The sequence below is a fragment of the Mesocricetus auratus genome, unplaced genomic scaffold (assembly GCF_017639785.1).
Source record: "Mesocricetus auratus isolate SY011 unplaced genomic scaffold, BCM_Maur_2.0 Super-Scaffold_100007, whole genome shotgun sequence".
NCBI classification, from domain to species: Eukaryota; Metazoa; Chordata; class Mammalia; order Rodentia; family Cricetidae; genus Mesocricetus; species Mesocricetus auratus.
This window is the reverse complement of record NW_024429191.1, coordinates 59,310,193-59,328,837: the sequence shown is the minus strand read 5'-3', so window position 1 is coordinate 59,328,837 and position 18,645 is coordinate 59,310,193. Positions and strand designations below refer to the sequence as shown.

The window sequence follows — 18,645 nt, the reverse complement described above, 5'->3', positions numbered from 1 at the left end:
ACTAAATAAATATTGGTAGGGTCTTCTTCATGATTACCAAAACCAATCCAAACACCCACCACCAGGTGAATGGATAAACAAACCAGGAGGGCTCATATGTTAAAGAATGACTCAAGAAAAAAGGACCTAACTCCAGGTGTGCCCCAATGTGGAACAACCTCAAAACCATCTTCTGAGTAAAAGGAGCAGGCAAAAGAGTGCAAAGAGCAAACTGTCAACTATCTAAGTTTGAAAAGAGACTGGACAGACAGTTGTAACAGAATTCGTGAGAGTGGTTGCCTGGGAGGACTGTAGGGCACTGCTTTCGAAGGACATGAATTCATTTTCTATAGGGATAAAAATGTCACATGCCTTGGTTGATACAGTGTTTACACAGGTAGATGGTAAGCATTTGACAGAACTCGAACTGTGCACTTCAGATTTGTGGTGTGGCTGGGAGTTGTGGTGCACGTCTTTAATCCTGGCACTCAGGAACCGGGCAGGCAGATCTTTGTGAGTCCAAGGCTAACCTGGTCTACAAAGTACAAAGTGAGTTCCAGGACAGCCAGTATATAGTGAGACATTCCTCAAACAAAACAAAAGGATTTGGGATCTCTCTCTCTCTCTCTCTCTCTCTCTCTCTCTCTCTCTCTCTCTCTCTCTCTCTCTCTCTCTCTGTGTGTGTGTGTGTGTGTGTGTACATCCATATTGAGCATGGAGAATCAGAGTTCAACCTCAAGTGTCAGCCTCACCTTCCACTTTGTTTGAGATGAGTTCTCTTGTCACTCTCCACTGTGTGCACCAGGCTAGCTGACCTTGGAGCGTTCAGGAGTTCTGTTGTCAGCACCTATCATGGTAGTGCTGGGATATGTGATACCACCATGACAGACTTTCCACACGTTCTAGGGATCCGAACTCAGGTCCTCACATTTGCATGGCAAGAATTTTACCCAGTGAGACCTCTCCCCGGCCCCAAATATGTACATCTTATTGTTTTTCTTGTTCTTCCATTTTAAAGGGAAAACTGGATGTAAAGAGTTTGCATATCTTAGTAGCAATAGCATAGTAAATGCCCCACAACCATCAACTCTCTCATCCATTACCCTCCACATCTCTCTCAAGCAAGTACAACAGATGTTAGCAAATCTATGGTACTGGCCCTCTGAGAATAGAAATGACATTGTCCGCACTGGGGTGTCATCCACAGCATGATCAGGACCATAAGTAACATGACTGTACTCTACAGTCACTTCACCCTGCCCTCTTGTGGGGCTTATCCTCCAGGTCTGTGTCTGGGGTCCCAGTCTTCCCACCAACAAGGCAGAATTTAGATGGGTCATTCCAAGTGCCACTAGTTGACACTGATGTGGGAAGACACAGCGTGGACAACAGACTCCAAGGACAGGGCTGGCACGAGGACTCATCTGTTAAGAGCACTTGCTGTTCTTGTAGAGGACTCCAGTTCAATTCCCAGTACCCACATGGTGTCTCACATGCAACCCCACTTGTAACCCCATCTCCAGGGGATCCAGTGCCTTTTTCTGGCCTCTACCAGGCACACACACACACACACACACACACACACACACACACACACACACACATGAAGTCTTTAAATAAAAAGACTGGGAAGAGAAAAATTCCATGAAAATTGATTTTAAAAAAAGGTGGGAAATTCATATGGTATCCAGATGGTGAAGGTTCACAAGGCCAGCAGGGTTTAGTTTGTTCAAAATGCTCAATTGCTTATTTGTCCATTGAACAGGTAGACAAACGTGCCATCGAGTCCCTGGGAACTGAGTGCATCCTCTACCAGGACTGACTGTGTCCTCCTTCCTGTCTTACAGCTCACATATCTGCCCCCACCGTGGGGGGAGTGTCGGTCCTCAGAGATGGGGCTAGACTTCTTTCCTGTTTACAGCATCACCGCCTGTCGCATTGACTGTGAGACCCGCTACATCGTGGAGAACTGCAACTGCCGCATGGTCCACATGCCAGGTGGGTGTCAGAACTCCCAGGACCTTTGCAGTTTCCCCCACCCTGGCAGGAAACACCTCACCCACTCCTGGAGGATGCAAAGAAACATTGTTCTAGGGAGACTGTAGTACCTGCCAACCAAAGGGCAGGTAGCAATATTCCATTCATCCATCCATCCATCCATCAATCAGGGCAGCATCCTGGTGTATGGAGGTGCCCAGATGTGTACCTCACCTCCATCTCCATGCTCTGTATGCTTGCCAGGTGACTGCTCCTCTTGCCTCCTGAGATAATGGGATGCTCCTGGCCCACACATGCTGATAATGTGGCTGTTTGGATATCCAGATGTCTGTGGCTTTCACCCAGATGTTTCCCTTCTTGCATCCAAATGTCTAGCACTCTTTCGAGTAAGGCAAAAGTCTATTAGTGAGCAAATAAATGTGCCTGTGCAGACACTTCCATTGTCAGACTAACAACGCTTGTTGCCATCTCATTAGATGCAGTCAGCTTGTCAGAGGCAGGAGTGTGGAGTGGGAGCTCGTTTGGGCAGGACAGGGGTAGCAAGAGCGGGTAACTGGAACTGTAGGCATGGAGCTTAGCTTCTATTTCAGGCTTCTCCATTCACGGTGTGGGCTGGCCCACATCACTAACCCTCTCTGTTCTTTCTTTCATTATCTTAAAAAGAAAGGGAAAAAAGAATGTAAAGATGCCCTGTAAACGACAAAAGTCAATGTTGATTATATTAGTTCGTGAGGAGGTAGAAGAAAGTCACAACTGCTAATGACCTACTGTGTGCTTGGAGCATCGCTGTCCCTTTTGATATTTACTCTTCTTTGCTTATGTCCTACCTTATTTAAGCTTGTTTAACAAAGCCCTTTTGGTGAAGACTTAGTTCATCACCTATTGTTGTGACAGCTCTCAAGTAAGTCTCCTCCTGGCTGAATTCTATGTCATTATGTCATTAGTGATCAGTAATGACCTTTGTCATCCAAGATTAGAATTGTTATCTTTAAAACTGCCTCTGTTCAGAGAGACATTGCCAATACTGACTGTTAAGGCCACCAACATTAGTAGGGAAAGACACAGGAGTGTGTTAAGCAAGCCACTCTGGGCCTTGAAGTCACCCTGACTCCCATGACTGGGGTCAGAGGTAGCTCTGAGGGAAGACTCACAAAGGGGCATGTAGAAACTACAAAAGCAGTGGATTGCCCCCCTAGATCAGGTTCTCAACCTGTAGTCATATTCTTGGGGATCACATATCAGATATCCTGCATATTCAATATTTACATTATGATTCATAACAGTAGCAAAATTACAGTTATGAAGCAGCAGTGTAACAATTTTATAGTTGGGGTCACGGCAACATGAGGAACTGGATTAAAGGGTTGCGCCATTAGGAGGGTTGAGAACCACTGCCCTAGCTCTTCCAGAAAAAAAAACATAACTCTCCCAACACCAATGACGCCTGTGGCTGACTGCAGACCTACAAAAGTGCAAGAGGATAAATGTGTGCTTTTTAAATAATGGCATTAAAATTGCCTATGAGATTCCTGGAAGATAGGGCAAAATGGAAACCACATCACTTAGCGTGTTATTATTGGAAAAGGGAATTGCACCAGCTCTTCGATGCTGTAAAAAAAAGGACTTGGGGGAAAATGGTTCAAAGCAGACATTCCTGGTGGATCTTGACTTTAGCATTTCACAAAGAAAAAAAGAAAAGAGGGGAAAATAAAACAATCAGCAACAAAAATGAGATCTTAGCACTCTACAGAGAGATTCCAGAGAGGAAGACTAGGGAGACTAGCAGCAGCTTGCCTAATGCACAGGCTGAACCCCCAGCCATGAGCTTTTCCCATAAAACGTGAGCCAGAGGCAAGCAGACAAAGTGAGGCTGCAATCATTCCAGCTGTGACATCTCAACTGCATGAGATGATGGATGGACGGGACCATAAGGAGGCGCAGAGCCCCCCAGGTTGCCTATCACAGTGTGGTGTGCTGAGGGGCAGCAGCCTCCAGATGACATGGACCCCTGTGCCAACCCCACCTTACCACCAGCAGCTCGCTATCTGGAAAGCGAGGTGCTGAGCCCCATGTTTTTCTACTTGGGAGCCTAACACAAGTGTTCAAGGAGACCACATGGAGCCTGGCTTCTACCCCACCCCGGACCTTGTTTTGTCCCCAGCCTTCCAGACAAGCTACCCCATCATCCACCATTGTGAGCCACCAGAAGAAGGCCAGGCGGGTCTCATGGTCTCCTTCTCACAGCAGATCAGAAGTCATTTCCAGATCTGAGGACACTGAAGAGTGACGCCCATCAGTGGGTACTGGGAGTCACTCATTGCCTGGGCCAGTGAGGCCGCTGTCATGCATGGCTCCTGTGTGGTTAATGCTCTTTCTCTCTGCTTTCCTTCCCTGCAGGGGATGCTCCTTTCTGCACCCCTGAGCAGCACAAGGAGTGTGCAGAGCCTGCCCTAGGTCAGTACTGGGAACAGAGGGAGTGGGACGTGAAGGGGAGGTTGTGGGGTCATCTGATATGACACCAAAGTCAACCGTGGAAAAGGGAGCAGGGAAGGGATGAGCACAAAGAAAGATGCAGGAAGCTGTCGAGGGAGAGAGGAGAGGAGGGAACCATACAGGTGGATGAGTTACAGAGAGAGAGAAGGAGACAGAGGTGGTGATGGAGAAGTAGATTTCACAGGGACTGGAGGATGCAGGGAGAGGGTGACCAAAGGGCCACTGGGTCACCTGAAGGAGCTTGGCAAAGCCAACACACACACACACACACACACACACACACACACACACACACACACACGCACACATGCACACACGCACACACGAACCAATTCATCTGAAAGCAGCATGTCTTCCCCTCGCTCTGAGCCCAAGGGAGAGGAAGTGGCAGAGAGCGGCGGAAGTCCTCTTCCATTCCACGTGTGCAAACACAAGCCCCACTATGCTATGCCACCGCTGCCACCTCCCCACTTCTCCCCCCTCCTCCCATAGCCTCCAGGGCATCTGAAGTCTAAAATAACTGCTGACTCCTCAGCTGGAAAACCTGGAGGGAGGGGGAGCCCACAGACATGGGATGGGGTAGTTCAGCAGCGATCCTGCTGTCTGTCTACCTCCCCTCTCCAGTCCCAGGAAGAAACAGACAGATCTGTAAACCCCGTGCGCCCCAGTTCCTTCAGCAGCTGCATTTGGTAGCCCTAAGTGAGGGCAAAGCTGGACTCCTGTGGTAGACGTCCTGAGAAGGGAGCTGGTTTACCATGTATGCAAAGTCTTTCTTTGGAATACAGATAACAAGACCAAATGAAAGAGGCATAAGGGTGAGGGAGAACCAAAGAGAGAAGAAGGAAGGGAAGGAGGGAGGGAGGGAGGAAGGAGCTGAAGGAGCAATTTTTCTTGCTAATGGTTGAGAAAACTTTTGGACCCTTGCAGTTAAGCATCCAGGCGACTTCAACAGGGGAGCCAGGGATTCATCTCAGCATGTAGCAGGCAGTTGGGGACTCATCGCCTGCAAGCACTGTGAAGGGTCAGGAGATGAAAAAGTGCACAGATGTTGGGGCGGGGTGGAGTATTGCTACTCATAGAGCTGGGATTCGCCAGGGTGATGGAGTATCAAGGTGAGAATTCTCTCTAGGTTTCCTTTAGCAGGCTTCTTGCCAGAGCGGGGCTGAGAGGTGGAGAAGCTGCTCTCAAGGGCCTGACTAAAGTTTGGTCAAAAAGAGTTTGTCAGGGAACCACAGCGCTTTCGACCACCTGGTCCGGTGGGGGAGGAAAGGGAGAGATGTGTTCTGGGTGCTGGGGGAGGGAGGTTAGGTTGTTCCAGGATAAGAATTCAAGGATCTTTCCCTGTGTAGCTTCTCAGGAGGCAGAGGGCATGGCTTGGGTTCTGAGGAGCACCAGCAGGTCAGCATGAAGTCCTGAGTTCCGAGCACAGTGTTCTCCATGTTAACTTCCATGGAGGCTCAGTGTTCTCCATGTTAACTTCCCTGGTGGCCCACTTTGTGGGTCAGAACACTGATGCTATACACAGGAGAAAGTCCTGTGAATGGAAGGGGCCAGGCCTCCCCGTGGAACTGTCTCCCTAAAAATGGCAATGGGCCAACACTTTTGAAAGTGCAGGAGGACAGTAAGAGCAAGCAGAAAGAAAACAAGCCCTTGGCAAAATCCCATCTCAGCAATTCTCTAACCCAGTTTCCTGGGGCCCAGCTCCCCCTCCTGGCTTGCATCTTAATGTCTAGAATCTACGTATGCTGGACCAGAGATCCTCGCCCCCACCCACACCTACCTGAGACCCTCTCCTCTCTCCTCCAGGCCTCCTGGCAGAAAAGGACAGCAATTACTGTCTCTGCAGGACACCATGCAACCTGACCCGCTACAACAAAGAGCTCTCCATGGTGAAGATCCCCAGCAAGACGTCAGCCAAGTACCTGGAGAAGAAATTTAACAAATCTGAAAAATATATCTCGTAAGTTAAGTGGGAAGGGAGGAGGTGTGGAGGGGGCATACAGAAAGAGACAAAAAGCAAGCAGTTAGCTCAATTTAGCAAACATTAATTGAGTGCCTGCTGTGTGCCAAGCTCAGAAGACAAAGCCACAAAGAGCTTGCAGCCTCCCGGGGAGATAAGTGCAGGATTAAATGCCACATAGGGCAATGACGTCTGGGACAATGTTGGCTATAATTGAGATATGCAGACACTAAGGGGAAACAGTAGCTGACTGCAGTTTGCTCAGGGCAAGGTTCAGGGAAAGCTTGACCTTTCTAAAGAATGTATAATTCTGGTGGGTCTTGAGCCTTCTGGTCCCTCTTCCAGAAACACTTTTCCTGCCACTATGCCTGTCTGGTTCCTCATGGTACCTGTCTGCATTTAAATATCATTGCCTTAGAAAGTTAGATTATCTCCTCTTCAGGCACTGTGGTGTTTCCCTTTATAATATTGCTACAGTGTGTGACTTGCTGTTAAATAAGCGGTTCCGTTCAGGAAAGGAGCTGACACAACTGCCCTTCAAGAATTAGGTTTAAGGGGGGGCGGGCATGGAGAGATGGCTCAGCAGTTGAGAGTGATGTTCAGACTCCAGCACCCATGTCAGGCAGCTCAGAAATGCCTGCAACTCCAGCTCCAAGGGATCGGATGCCCTCTTCTCTCTCCCTCTCTCCCTCTCTCTCTCTCTCTCTCTCTCTCTCTCTCTCTCTCTCTCTCCCTCCTCCCTCCCCCATCTCCCCTCTCTGCCCTCCTCCTCGAATGAGCATGGTTGAGGTTATTTACTGAATTATAGGCAAGTTACCAGTGGCTACACCACTGAAGAAAATTATTTCTCCCTCCCCCATCCACACAGCAATGCTGATGGGCCCTGTCTTGAGCAGGTCTTGTTCAGGTAACCTTAGCCGCTGAATTCACGAGTGCAATGGAGGGCCACTGCCAGCATTTCACAACACTCCTCTCTATCCCTATCCGCCAGCTCTTACATTCTTTCTACCTTCTTTGCCATGGTGTTGCCCTTCAACCAATTATGAGTCTTGGTGTTAACATGGCTCGCTGCAAAAGGAAGCTTCTCTGAGCATGTGCTGAGAGCTGCATTAATCTATGGTTATAAATACAAACTCTTAGAAGGCATTTGAGGGGTCATGATCTCTCCAGTCAAGGGCTCTTGAGAAGGCCTACAGTAGTGAATACAGATTCTCTCTTGTGGAACAATGCCATCAGAAAGCAGCTGGTCACCCCGACAATCTTCATGCCATCTTGCACCAGTGGGTACATCATTCCCCAGCGGGTTAGTATTGTATCTCACAGGGGTCACAGCTGGGTAAGACCACTGATGACTTTTCTACCTCGGCACCTGCTCAGCACCTTGAGAGCTGGCCAGCAGGGAGGAATCTTCCAGCTCAGTTCCTGCCTGATTCTCTCTGCCATGTCACTAAAATCTGTGTGATATCTCTACCATTAGGTCTTACTACCTAGTTTGGGTGGGCAACCAAGAGCAATGACAAAAGCCTATGTCAAATTTGTGTCCTTGAACTCTGCTCCCCAGTAGAACATCCTGGAGTGATAGATTCTACACCCCTGACACTTGGTGCGGTAACCACGGGCCATGCATGGCTGCAGAGCATCTGCAATGGTCGTTTGTATGACTAAGAAACTGAATTGTGATCTTCTTTAATTTGAATCCACATAATAATTTCAGAAAGACCCTCCAGGCAGCAGTCAGGGAGGAAGCCAGACAGGAGAAAGAGAGCCTCTCTCATTGCTGTAGAGTTCCACGGTGTGGAAGACACTTGCTGCTTTCTCTCCCAGCCACTCTCCCATTCCAGGACAGTCGCCAGGTCCCTTCCTGGGATGACTTCTGCTCAACAGGTTCAAAACAAGGAGCTTGGAGGGCATGCCAAGCCCCACAGAAGGAGATGAGAATGTAGGAAACACCAGGCCCTGCTGCTTAGCAGGCATTCCACAAGTAGGAATGAGTTCCACTGCCAAGACTCATCTTGTTAACACACCTGCCCGCAGGAAAGCCACAGAAGGAGCACAGGGCTTCTGCCAGGAATCCCCCCAGCCAGCCATGGGCTGCTCCTTACAGTTCTCCCCAGCTCTGGCAGCCCACTGAACAATGCCAGGTCAGGGCCTCCCACCACAAGAGGGTTGTTAGTGGTCTCAGGAGGAAAATGGGGACTCCCAGGTGTTGTCCGTAACCGCTTAGATGTTCAGCTGGGGCAGGCATCCAAACTGAGGCCAGCCTGGACAAGAGACTGCTGAACTCCTTTGCATGCTAAAAATAAGCAGGTTCCAGAAGACTCAGGGACTTGGGTCCAGGCTGGACCCCCAGAAAGGCTACCGACAGAGTGGAGTAGATAAGGACATACAGGGACCCAGCTCATGGGAGCCTCTGGTACTGGAGTTCCACCTATGAGCAGCTCCCTGGGCCTTCCTTTCTCTATCCATCCACAGGAAAACTGGAGTAGCTGGTCCCTTGAGTGCTGAGGGCTCTAACAGTGTGTGGTGCTTGACTTTCCCCCTGCAGAGAGAACATTCTGGTTCTGGATATATTTTTTGAAGCGCTCAATTACGAGACAATTGAACAGAAGAAGGCGTATGAAGTCGCTGCCTTACTTGGTGAGTTGGAATGTCTGCCACATAAATTTCCACATCTCTTGGGAGGGATGGGGGTGGAGGTGGGCAGGAGGTGGGCAGACAGACATATAAGCCTCCCAAGGAGGCAAACTTGTTAATCTACTGGTTATTCTCTGGGCTTGCTGAGATAGAGGTTATAGGTTCAGTTCAGTCCTCAGTCCAAGACCTCAGTCTCATTCTCCGTGCAGTGAGGAGCAAACACAAAGGTCACACAGGGCATCTCCAGGTCTGCCCTCTTGGATTCCAAAGTCTGTCTATAGGTTGGAGTCAGCATCCCAGGGCCTGAAGGCTAGCAGAAGCACTGAAGGGAGGGCTGTGTTCAACTTGGGTGGTCCCCAGGCATCCAGATTATCAGGGTTCCTGGTAGAGCCTGGATAACAATGCACTGAGAATCGGAGTGTTGTCCCCTGGACCCAGAGCCCTTTCTCAAACAGGAAACAAGAGCTGATCTCTCCAGATGACCACCAACCTAACAGCTATGCCCACACAAGTTCACATTGGCTGTCCTGGTCCTGATAGAACATGACGTACACAAATAATTAAGCTCAACCCATCCCTAGCCCATCTGGATACTCACATTCTGGTTAAGGGACCAACCCTTCAACCTGTACCACCTCCTACCCACTCCAAAGAAAGGGGACAGTGCCTAGCAGTAGTGACCATTGTCCCTGAGACTGAACTGTGACAGTAGCATCCTGGGAGGGGCAGGTTCCACCTGAAAGGAAAACCAGGCTTTGAATCCAAGGTCTTCTGGAGACCAGTGGTGGGGACATGGACAGGCCTTCTATCACCTACCGTGTCGTCTGACTTTCCATCACTGTGAAAAGACCTGAGCAGAACAACTTGAAGAGGGCAAGGACTTGTTTGAGCTCATGACTTTAGGGTTTGCAGTCCAACATGGTGGGAATAGAGTGAGGGAGTAGAGCAGCTATCATCATGGCAGCCAGAAAACAGGGAGAAGAAAACGGGAAGGGAAGGAAGTAGGGAGGGAGGGAGGAAATCTGCCTGTGCCAGCAGACTCTTTCCTTTCTCCTATTTCCTTCTCTCCTTTCCATCTCCAGGATCCCAGTCCATGGGATGGTGCCTCCCATATGTAGAGTTGTCCCCCTATTAGTTAATTGTCTCCAATCTAGTCAAGTTGACAATGGAGATAAACCATGTTGCCTAGTTCACTGTGGCACTTAGCTCAGATAAAGGCCATCAATAGCAGTCGGTGGCATCTAGATAGTCGCCATCCCAGAACTCCAGCCCCATCTGGTATGGCCCGAGCTATGGGAGCATTTCTATACTTCATCTAGGAAAAGAGGGACAAAGCCTTTGCTCAGTGCCAGCTATGTGGAGGATAGCTGTCACTTAGGCCTCTTTGAAAGTTATTGTGGTTAAAGGCCCTGATCCACAGAGCACAGGCCATGCCCCCTCATTCACTCCTGGAAGGTCTGTTATTTCCCCTTCCCTCCACAAAGAGGATAAAGCTTGCATGTGCATAGGTGTGCTCCTAAGCTCGCTTGCTCTCTCTCTCTCTCTCTATATATATATATATATATATATATATATATATATATCTTCTTCCTTCCCTCATTTCATCTCTCTCCCCTCTCCCTCCCTCTCTCTTCCACCCTCTTTTCTCTCTCCCTCTGTCCCTCCCCCTCTCACTCTCTTTCTCACACAGAGAGAGAGAGAGAGAGACAGGGACAGAGACAGAGACAAAGAGAATGAGAGACAGAGAGAGAATGAGAGAGAGAGAGAGAGAGAGATCTCAGAAAGGGTCCAGGCTTTGAATCTGTCATGCCTGCATCAGATATAAGGATGAACTTGTTCCCAGCATCTTGTTCCCGCCCAGAATAGCCTGTTAGGAAATGGTGCTGCCATCTGTGCCTCCTGTGAGGAAAGTGTGTGCCGCACACAAACCTTCAGCCATCAGTCCCAGCTCTGCCCTCTCTCGCCACTACCCCACGTGAACATCGCTCAACACCCCATGCTAATACACACAATATGCACACTGAAAGCAACCTGCAGGTCCATGTACCCATGGTGCAGCAGAACCAACACACACACACACACACACACACACACACACACACACGCACGCACACACACACACACACCTGCACAGCTCTGTGTCCCACCACATAGTTTCAGAGGCACATCGATGTACACAGCAAACATAGGCAGACACAATCTATGCCTGTATGTCCACATACTCATTACATATGCCTACGTGGCACACACAGGAACACACCTACACGTAAACAATGCTCATACCTGCTGTACACATTCAGGCACACTCTAGCCACATCTACCACACACACAGAGACACATTCTATATGCCTAAAGGAGACAGAGATATGTACTCACATGTAGCCATCAATGATCAGACATGCTGCCTACATACATTCTGCACCCTGTCTATGCTGATTGCATTCCAGTTGCACTGTACACCATTGCAAAAGCACACTTCATACCTGAAATACTCACACAGTCATACACACTCCCTAGTAAGCTTGCACTAGAGCAATGGGGATGGGAAGGAACAAAAGGAAGCCATCTTGAGCCCAGGGAGGTGGGTTATTATATGCAGCTGAACAAATAGGCAGGGTTATTACACAAAGCTTAATAAGGATGTGAGTTATTACATATACATAGCGAGGAGGCAGAGTTATTACATTCAGCTGGCCAAGGAGGCAGGTACCACCAATCTCAGTAGAAACAGTCTTCATGCAGTGAACATCTGGGGGAGAAAGCTATGGTCGACATTTTCTGCACACACTACCAAAATTCACGCACAGACCAGAGGCAGCCTTTGCCATCACTCAGAGCCCCACCCAGGGAAGGCTTCACCACGCCCATGAGGTAGAGGTATCGGGAGCCTTGACATGACTGTGCCCATTTCAACAACACACATTCACTCAGGACTTCATCCACTCCCTAAACAGGCCCATGGACCTCCTTAGTGAGTGATCAGCCCCAACCCTGCTGGCTAGTGATGTACATGAATGAAGGGTGGCCTGTCAAAGGACTGGCCCTCCACGACAAGGCCCAGAATTCCCTTGGAGGGGGCACACTCCAGTGCTCCAGCTTCCAAGTTCATCATCTCTTCACCCCTTCCTGGATCTGTGTGTAACACCCAATCTCTGTCTGGTCTTCTCCCTTCCTCTGCAGGTGACATTGGTGGTCAGATGGGATTGTTTATTGGTGCTAGTATCCTTACAATACTAGAGCTCTTTGATTATATTTATGAGGTAAGATTTGGGGTTACCCTTGGGGAAATGACCAAATGGTGGAACACCCAGACTCAGAACCGAGCAGGACTGAGGCAGAAGCTTCATTTCACCCACGCAAAGCCACTTCTCCAAAGCATACGGCAGGGGACTTAGGAGAGATGGATAGGAAAGACATGGCAGCCTTGGTCCTCTCTTGGACCTGGCTTTCGTCACAGAGACAGAGTGGAGGAATGAGAAGAGGCCAGACTGTGCAGAGGCCATCCCCAAGTCCCTTACACAGTGGAACCAGGGCAAGGTTTCATACCCCAGGTGGTCCACATCTATACGCAACACATCACACACCCAACAATCTACATGCTCATGTATCATATACATATCACACATATACATATCCCACATACGTTCACACAACATGTTCCCACATGCACACATGTGCTCACATATGCATATGTGCGTGCGCACACACACGCACACACACTCAAACCACAGTCACATACCTGTATACCACACACAATGCACTGAGGAGTACACACCACCCACAAGCCTGTCCTCCAAGTGGTCTGTTTTCTAAGTACTGTCTTCCATGGCTTAGCCAGCCCTAGGGAGGGGGTGCATGTCCCAGGAATCCTCATCAATCCCCACCATGGTGTCCACCACTTCTACCGCTCACAGTCGGAGGAGATATGATCCTCTCTAGAGGCAGCTAGGACCACGTTTCTGAAAGAGTCTCAAACAGGGGTCCTGGAGCATGTCAGCTCTTACAACCTCCTAAGCCCAGGCGAGGGTATGCCTGCCCTGGTCTACTCTGGGCAGAGATTTGGGAATGGCAGATGGAATAGTGGGCTAACCTACCTATGAGTAGGTTCCATGCCAGTTCTGCTCTGCCTTGGTGATCACTTGGAGACCTCCATGTCCCTGGTCACAGATGGGCAATTCACACCAGGCTGGGGGGTGCCTGTCTAAGACAGGTGGTGATCCCAAAGGTCCTAAGGTACTCCCACACTGCAAAGCCCCTCAGGACTCTGATCCTCAGCCTTCTCATTGCCTCCCAGGGAAGGCAAAATACCCCCAGCAGTCATTTAGGTAGAGCCCCGTGTGACCAGTGCAGAAACCCGAGTGTCCCTCAGCATGATGACTGAACCAAATAAAGCCAGATTCTTGTTTGGCAGTATTTATTCATTCCCCTGGAAAGTTGTACAAAGTGAATGGCAAATTGAGCCCCATTAGATAGCATACTTAAGAACTACCCTTAATTGATACAAATAAAGTGTTATAACCCTTGGGCATGCCCTCATCATGTGGAGGTATCAATCCTGGAAAGTGAATAACGAAACTGGGTGTGGTGGCGTATATCTGTAATCTCAATATACTAGGGAGGTTGACACAGGAGGATGGTGAACTTGAGCCAACCTAAGCTACACAGTGAAAACGTGTTCCCAGAGTGCTCCTAGGACCCCTGGGGATCTGGGCATATCCATCAGAGAAAGCAGTCCACACAGCAAGGCCGAGCCCTCCCCCACCCTCTTCCAAGCTCTGTTTGGAGCAACAAAATCACTTGCAGCCCAGAGGGAGAGCTTGAGAGTGAGGCCCTAGGGCTGTCCACCAGGCAGAGCTCTTGCTATTGTATGTACAGCCACAGCCCACACAGTCACTGCCTATGTGATTCCCTGGTTCAGCCCTGTGAAAGGTTGCCCTTTGACCTTTGCACCATCCTCCCAGCCTAACTGTGCTCTTCCTGTCTTTCCTACAGCTGATCAAAGAGAAACTATTAGACCTGCTTGGCAAAGAAGAGGAGGAAGGGAGCCATGATGAGAACATGGTAAGAACAACTTTCCATGGCCTGGCTTGTGTAGGCAATATGAAACCACACACAGGTCCAGGCAGGAAGGACCTGAATCTCAGCACATCTTTCCATGGCCTGTGACATCCTCATATGCCCCAGCTAGGCCACATCCCAAAAGTCAACAACTAAGCCATGAATAGAACTGACCCCCAAAGGTACTTCCAAGAGTGAATCCTTCTCCAGGTCACAGGGTACCCTCTCCTCCCATTCACCTACAAGAGAGTCCCTATATGTACTTCCATGTTCCCTAAGAGTGTCACTGACCTGCATTTGAAGTGGACACCTCATGAAGTTAGTAGCAGTAGTTGTACACATTACAACTACTAAATACCCTGGCTACAGGTTGGGCACCATTCTGGGTGCCCAGGTGGGTCTTGCCACTGAAGCCACCATAGATAAAGGTCTTTTTCCCTTTGATAGATACCACTGAGGCCCAGAGGCCAGAGTCACTTAGGTTTTGAGTGTCAGGACTAAACCTTAAGTGCCTCTAACCACTGGGTCACTCTTCCTTTTCCCCGTAGTCAGAGGCAGCACCCTTCACTTTCATGCCTGTCCAGCATTCTTTTCCATAGCTCATCCCACTCCTGGGCTCAGGACTTGGTTGACCGAGGCAGGCATTTTGGGCTCTTCTTCCCATTCTATATCCCAAATTAGCCTGTGAGAATCATGCTCTAGTGGCCGCTGCCTTGCTAAAATTTACTAGTCCCAAGTGGATCCCAGCCCTTTCTGTCAGGCTCCCATTTCTATTCCAGATACAGTATCGTACTCAGCTCCCAGGCAAGAAGCCTGGCTTTGATTCTCTGCACTCCTGAAGGCTCTGGAGAACAGAAGGCAAGCCTCTGCTAAGGGAGAAAACAGCAAAGAAACGAAGAGCCTAGGCTCTGGTCTCAGTTGACTTGGCCATAGCCTAGGCCCTCTGAGTCCTAGTTGTGTGCCCGGAGGATCTTAGCCTCCCTAAGCATCTGCATACGATCAGAAAGCCCCAGAGGGGTCTCATGGGGTTCAGAGAGATTGTGCTTGCATCTCAGAGGCTGCAAGTGCTCCAAAAGCCAAGATTCCCTCCCACCTCCTTCCTTAGAATGTCTCAGAGTCAATAGCCACCTTTCCTGTTTCCCCTCCCCCAGCTCTGTCTCCATCAACTCCCCACTCTACCCCTTCCACACCAACCCCAGTGCCATATCCCTGGTAGAACCTCCTGCCTGCTCCTTCCTTTTCCCATTTTAACCATCTGTACATGGCAGCCTGGGAGCTTCGGGAGATGTACAGCATTTTAGGTCATCCTGCTCAGGGGTTCATCAGTTTTCCCGGGGCCAACCCTGAAGCTCTGATCAGCTCCCATCCTGATCTTTAGAGGCTTGCACCCTGCCTCACGGAACTTTGTAGAAGATTTTCTGAATGAATTACAAGTGCTCCCTTTCTTCTCCCTGCAGAGCACCTGCGACACAATGCCGAACCACTCTGAAACCGTCAGCCACACTGTGAATGTGCCCCTGCAGACAGCTTTGGGCACCCTGGAGGAGATTGCCTGCTGACACCTCAGGCAACCCAGCACCTCCAAATAGACCTTAAGGCCCAAGACCCAGGACAGGGGACAGCAAGTTCAGGTGGGATGGCCCCTGATGACAGAAAGAAGCAAGAGCCCCCCCCATGCACACATTGCGAACTTCTGCCAAACCTCACTCTGGCCACATCTGACATGAACCGTCCCGGGCCCTGCCACTTGTCCCTTGTAGGACCAATGAGTCCCACTCCGGAACTGTCCAAGAACTAACCTGCCATCACATCTCACTGCCAAGATGTACAAAGCACCTGCATGCTCAGACTTCTTACGGCGCCACCTCCTCTTCTGTCTTGTACATGGTATTTTCTCCGTGCAGTTTCCAGAGCCCACTCTGCTGCCCACGCAGCAGCACCAGGTTCCAGCCCCAAAGTCACCCTGAGCCCAGCTCTGGAATCAAAACTGCACAGTCAAGAAGGAAACCACAGAACTCTCTACAACGTTTGGTCCTTGTGTTGTTTGTGAAGGTTCTTAACCTGCCCACAAACCCCTGTCTCCCAAACTGGCCATGGGGCTCCTGCACTAAAGGTGACCAGTGCCAACCTCCTCCTTATCCCAGCACCTGTGGAGGTGACACAGTGGCCTGGGTGACAGCCGTATTCGTCCATGGAACCACGTTGTTGTTCTCACCCTGTAACACATCTGTAGTTTGATTTTTGTTTTGTTTTGTTTGGGGCTGGGGCTGTTTTTGTCTATTGAAGGTCATTTTGGTTTGCTGTTTTATGGTCTTTGGTTTTGATGTTCTAAGGTTCAGTTTGGGTTTTCCACTTTTCTTTGGAGTTTATTTATTCGTGCTTCAAACCACAGTCATATTAAAAGCTGGTCTTGTGGAAGTGGCCACATCATTCTGCCTTTTCTCAGCATCTAGTTCCCCGTCCCTGGGGGCTAAGGAAAACCTAAGACCTGCCAGCCAAAGCTATGGAGAATGTGTTTGTTTACAAGGTTCATCAACAGTGTTTACCTTTACAAGGTGTGCGCATTATATATTTTATCCTGTTCTAAGCCATAACTTAGTTGACTACAAGATCCAGTAACAGATCAAAACCTGTGTTCTTCAGGACACCACCCAATGTAAGTGTCATTAAAAAGGGAGAGGCAGAGGCTATCCCTGCCAGAAAACCTTAACAGAGACCTTCCAGGGCCCCTGTGAGTCCTCCTAACCCTGTCTGTGAGTTCAGGCTAGACACAGAGCCAGTGAAGCCTCTCCCTTGCCACCATCTGACCCTCTTGAGTTCTCTACTCCCAGGAAACTGGCCTACCTTGTCCCTCCAGCAGTCACATTTGAAGCATGTGACTCCAAAGAGGATATCCAAATGGGACACGAGGTTGAAGGTACCTTTGCTGATCACAGCTGCATGCTCACCCCTTTGAAGCCTCTGGACAGCAAACGAGTTTCTAGTTCAGACAGAATCACTCCATGCTGGTTCCATGGCCACAGTCCCTCTAGGCTGGATTTTTACTTCCAACCACGATGCCCCAGTACTCCTTAGCCAGAGTCTGCCCCAGCAGTGGCAACAAGTCTTGTATCTTTACCCACATGTACATAGTCATGGATAGAACAGGTCAGAACAGGGCTCAGGGTTCTAATCTACTCTGGATCATTCTTTCCCACCACGCTGTGGTTTCTCCAGTGTGTCCAGTTGAAGAATCTCATAACTAGGAGTCTGCAACTGTGGCCCATGTCCATCTGTCTCCTCTCAGTAGCTGCTTGCAGTGACACTGTGATCCTCTCTGGGCTCACTCCCTTGATTTGAGAGTGATTGTCTTTTGCCTATATGAAGGGAAGGTTCAGAAACAGGTAATGTCTTGTATAGGACCCCTTCAGACTTCAAGGGCTTTGGCCACCAGATGGAACAAGTCCTGTGTATACACCTGTCACACACACAAGCGTGGCCAGGAAATGAAGGTGATGAAAACTGCCAAGACAGCTGGGAAAGAGTTCTGCTGCAATGCCCACCCCCACACTCACACATACCCAAACTCTCTATGGGGGTTGCCCAAACTGTTAACAATTCTTAGGAATGCAGAATAGCATGTCTTGAACATTTCCAGTCTTGTTTTCTATCATGGAGGCAGTAAGTCACTAGTAGTATAGTGTTGTTTAAAACAATGTATCATCTTATTGCTCTGGGAAGTCCAGCATGCCTCTCATTGGACTAAGTTGACAAGATTGCATTTCTCTCTAGAAGCTCCTGGGGAGGATACACTTAAGACCTTGTCCAGCCTCTAGAGACCCACTGTTTCTTGACAGTGTAACCCCTTCCTGCTTATTTCAAGTTAGCTAGAACTGCTAAGTCTTCTCACATCACCAGGACCCTCCATAGTCACATCTCCCTCCAACTCTGACCTCCCCTCCTCCTCCCCTCCTTCTACCCTCTTCCACTATTAAAGGTAATCTGTGAAGACACTGGGCCCAACAGGCAGTCCAGGATAACCTGCTCCATTGCAAAGTTAGTCCCTCCAGCACATCTAATAAAGCCTCTTACTTACTATGTAGGGTCACTTGTTCCAGATATCAGGTTGTCAACAACTTCATGGTCAATTATCCTGCCTATTGGACCACATAGCCTAATACCCTCATTTTCCAAATTAATAGACCCAACTAGGGTGGGCAGAGACTGACGTGGGTCACCCACAGAAGGAGTAACTATGCTCAAGATGCGCTCCTCAGCTCCCAGGTTCACAACTCTATTTGTAGACCTACCATGATGACTCACTTAAAGCAAAAGGGGGTCAAACATGATTTCTCTTTCAGACTCCACCAGACCATAGAATTCTCTCCTGAGATAAACTCACCCCTCACTTCACCCAGCTGGGAAATGTCCCACTGGTGGCTGGACTGTCACATGTGGAAGGACAGGGGTCTGAAGGCTGGCCTTAGACTTGTTTCCATCAGTGACAGGAACACTGGTGCCTCTGCCTTCTTCCAATTTAACAA

General features: G+C 49.3%; 1 protein-coding gene across 3 annotated transcripts in view; it reads left to right on the top strand.

Annotated features, from left to right (window-relative positions):
- Asic2 (acid sensing ion channel subunit 2) overlaps positions 1-16,540 on the top strand; it is a 1,047,597-nt gene extending 1,031,057 nt beyond the window's left edge. For 2 of the 3 annotated variants that reach the window (XM_005076970.4, XM_005076969.4), the window contains exons 4-10: positions 1,827-1,977; positions 4,375-4,431; positions 6,277-6,430; positions 8,976-9,067; positions 12,245-12,324; positions 14,057-14,125; positions 15,580-16,540. In XM_005076970.4, the coding sequence (XP_005077027.1) occupies positions 1,827-1,977; positions 4,375-4,431; positions 6,277-6,430; positions 8,976-9,067; positions 12,245-12,324; positions 14,057-14,125; positions 15,580-15,681 (705 nt within the window). In that variant the 3' untranslated portion in view covers positions 15,682-16,540. The remainder of the gene's footprint in view (positions 1-1,826; positions 1,978-4,374; positions 4,432-6,276; positions 6,431-8,975; positions 9,068-12,244; positions 12,325-14,056; positions 14,126-15,579) is intronic. The other variant, XM_013118385.3, reaches the window with a different exon arrangement.
- Positions 16,541-18,645: the final 2,105 nt, after the last annotated feature.